This window comes from Emiliania huxleyi (assembly GCF_000372725.1).
Source record: "Emiliania huxleyi CCMP1516 unplaced genomic scaffold EMIHUscaffold_3811, whole genome shotgun sequence".
Lineage (NCBI taxonomy): Eukaryota > Haptophyta > Isochrysidales > Noelaerhabdaceae > Emiliania > Emiliania huxleyi.
In genome coordinates this window covers 1-1,864 of record NW_005199108.1, presented here as the reverse complement: position 1 = coordinate 1,864, position 1,864 = coordinate 1, and the positions used below count along the sequence as shown (strand labels likewise).

Sequence of the window (1,864 nt, the reverse complement as noted above, 5' to 3'; positions counted from 1 at the left end):
CTCTCCTCTGGGGCTGAGCGCGTCTAGCATTCGCATCCGCGCACAATGTGGAGTGAGCCCTCTGTGTGAGCCCTGTATTGCCTCTCCGATTCATTAGCCCACCTCGCCCTGTTGCCTGGCGAGCCGCTCTTGTTCACATCTTGTTTGTTGTTTAACCATCGTTTGAGAAGGGGTGAGATCCCTGTGTTGATTGATTAGCGTCTGCGCGTGCTATTTCTGGAGAAGGCGCTGCTGGTTGCGGAAAAGAACTTTACGACCTCCCACCGTAGCAGGCGATGACCCATAACGCGTCCTTTTCTCGCTCCTCGGGCTGTCAGCTGAATGAAGTTGGGCGATCTGACTTGCTGGCACGACTATGATCTATGACTATGTAGAGGGAGAGGGAGAGAGAGGGAGAGGGAGGGAGAGAGAGAGAGAGAGAGAGAGAGAGAGAGAGAGAGAGAGAGAGAGAGAGAGAGAGAGAGAGAGAGAGAGAGAGAGAGAGAGAGAGAGAGAGAGATGAGAGAGAGAGAGAGAGAGAGAGAGAGAGAGAGAGAGAGAGAGAGAGAGCGAGAGCGAGAGAGATGAGAGAGAGAGAGAGAGAGAGAGAGAGAGAGAGAGAGAGAGAGAGAGAGAGAGAGAGAGAGAGAGAGAGAGAGAGAGAGAGAGAGAGAGAGTTTTCCGGCGGCCCCGACTATGCACGAGAGTGTCCAATCGACTCCGCGTGCGCCCTCCATCCTGGGCGATGCCAGGAGCACATGGACCCCACGGCGACGGCCTCGCTGCGCAGTGGCTCCCGCACTCATTCTCCTGGTGTACGTGGCCGTCATCGCAGCCCCTCGCTCTAGACTACTTTCCGTTCTGGGCCAACAAGCGCAGCAGCCCAGAGTACCTCTCGTCGTCTGGCCTCCCCATCGGGCTCACGCGGACGGGCATGGTAAACATCTGTCTCGTCATGCTCATCGCCATCAACGTTCCCTTCTTCCTGGCCATGCACTCCAGCACGCCGTGCGAGACGGCGATTGGCGGCTGCAACACGATCTCATGTGTCTGCGCCAACTACCTCTTGGCTACGCTCTTCATGTTGTTTGTGTGTCTGCTCTACACCTCCCTGCTCCTCGTCCGCATGCTACGAGGCGGAGAGGGCGCCGCGGCGCGCGTGTGCTTGAGCTTCTGGACGTCGATGATTGGGTGGCCGCACTCGGCGAGAGGGCACAGCGACACGACCGAGATTGCATTCCCTACGGAAAGCGGGCTGAAATCCAGCAGCGGTGGACGTGGCTCCATGAACCACGGCTGGACGGAGCACAAGTCGCCCGACGGGCGCACCTACTACTATCACAAGGAGCGCGGCGTCTCGGCCTGGGAGAAGCCGCCCGAGATGATGAACGCTGCGCAGCTCTCGGCGGCGGCCATTAGCACGTCCGCGTGGAAAGAGTACACCGCGGCGTCGGGCAAGAAGTACTATTTCAACAGCGCGACGCGCACCACCCAGTGGTCGATGCCTCCGGAGCTCAAGGCTGCCGCCGACGCCGCCGCAGCCCTCGCCGCCGCCACCGCTGCCAAGGCTGCCGAGAGCGCGGCCGCCGCAGCCACGGCTGCGCCGGCGCCGGAGGCTGCCGGCGCCGGCGCCGACCAGGCGGCGGCGGTGGCGTCTCGCGCCGCGGCCGAGCGCGAGGCGGCGACGCAGCGCTTCATCGCTCTGCTCGCGGCGAGCGGCGTGGGCCCGAGGCGGACGCATGTCTGGGACGCGTCCATGACACGCCCGCGACACGTCCACAGGCGAGCGGCGTGGACCCCGAGGGCAGCTGGGACGACGCGATGAAGCGGACGGTGAACCACGCCGACTACCGCGCGCTGCAGACGCTCGGCGACCGGAAGGCGG

The 1,864-nt window shown here is 62.7% G+C and overlaps 1 protein-coding gene across 1 annotated transcript; it reads left to right on the top strand.

Annotated features, from left to right (window-relative positions):
* Positions 1–1,276: 1,276 nt before the first annotated feature.
* On the top strand, positions 1,277–1,486 carry EMIHUDRAFT_50593 (hypothetical protein; the record flags this gene model as incomplete). Its single annotated transcript, XM_005771512.1, has 1 exon — positions 1,277–1,486. A coding segment is annotated over one exon (210 nt), but the record flags the coding sequence as incomplete, so codon positions are not given.
* Between the last annotated feature and the right edge of the window lie 378 nt (positions 1,487–1,864).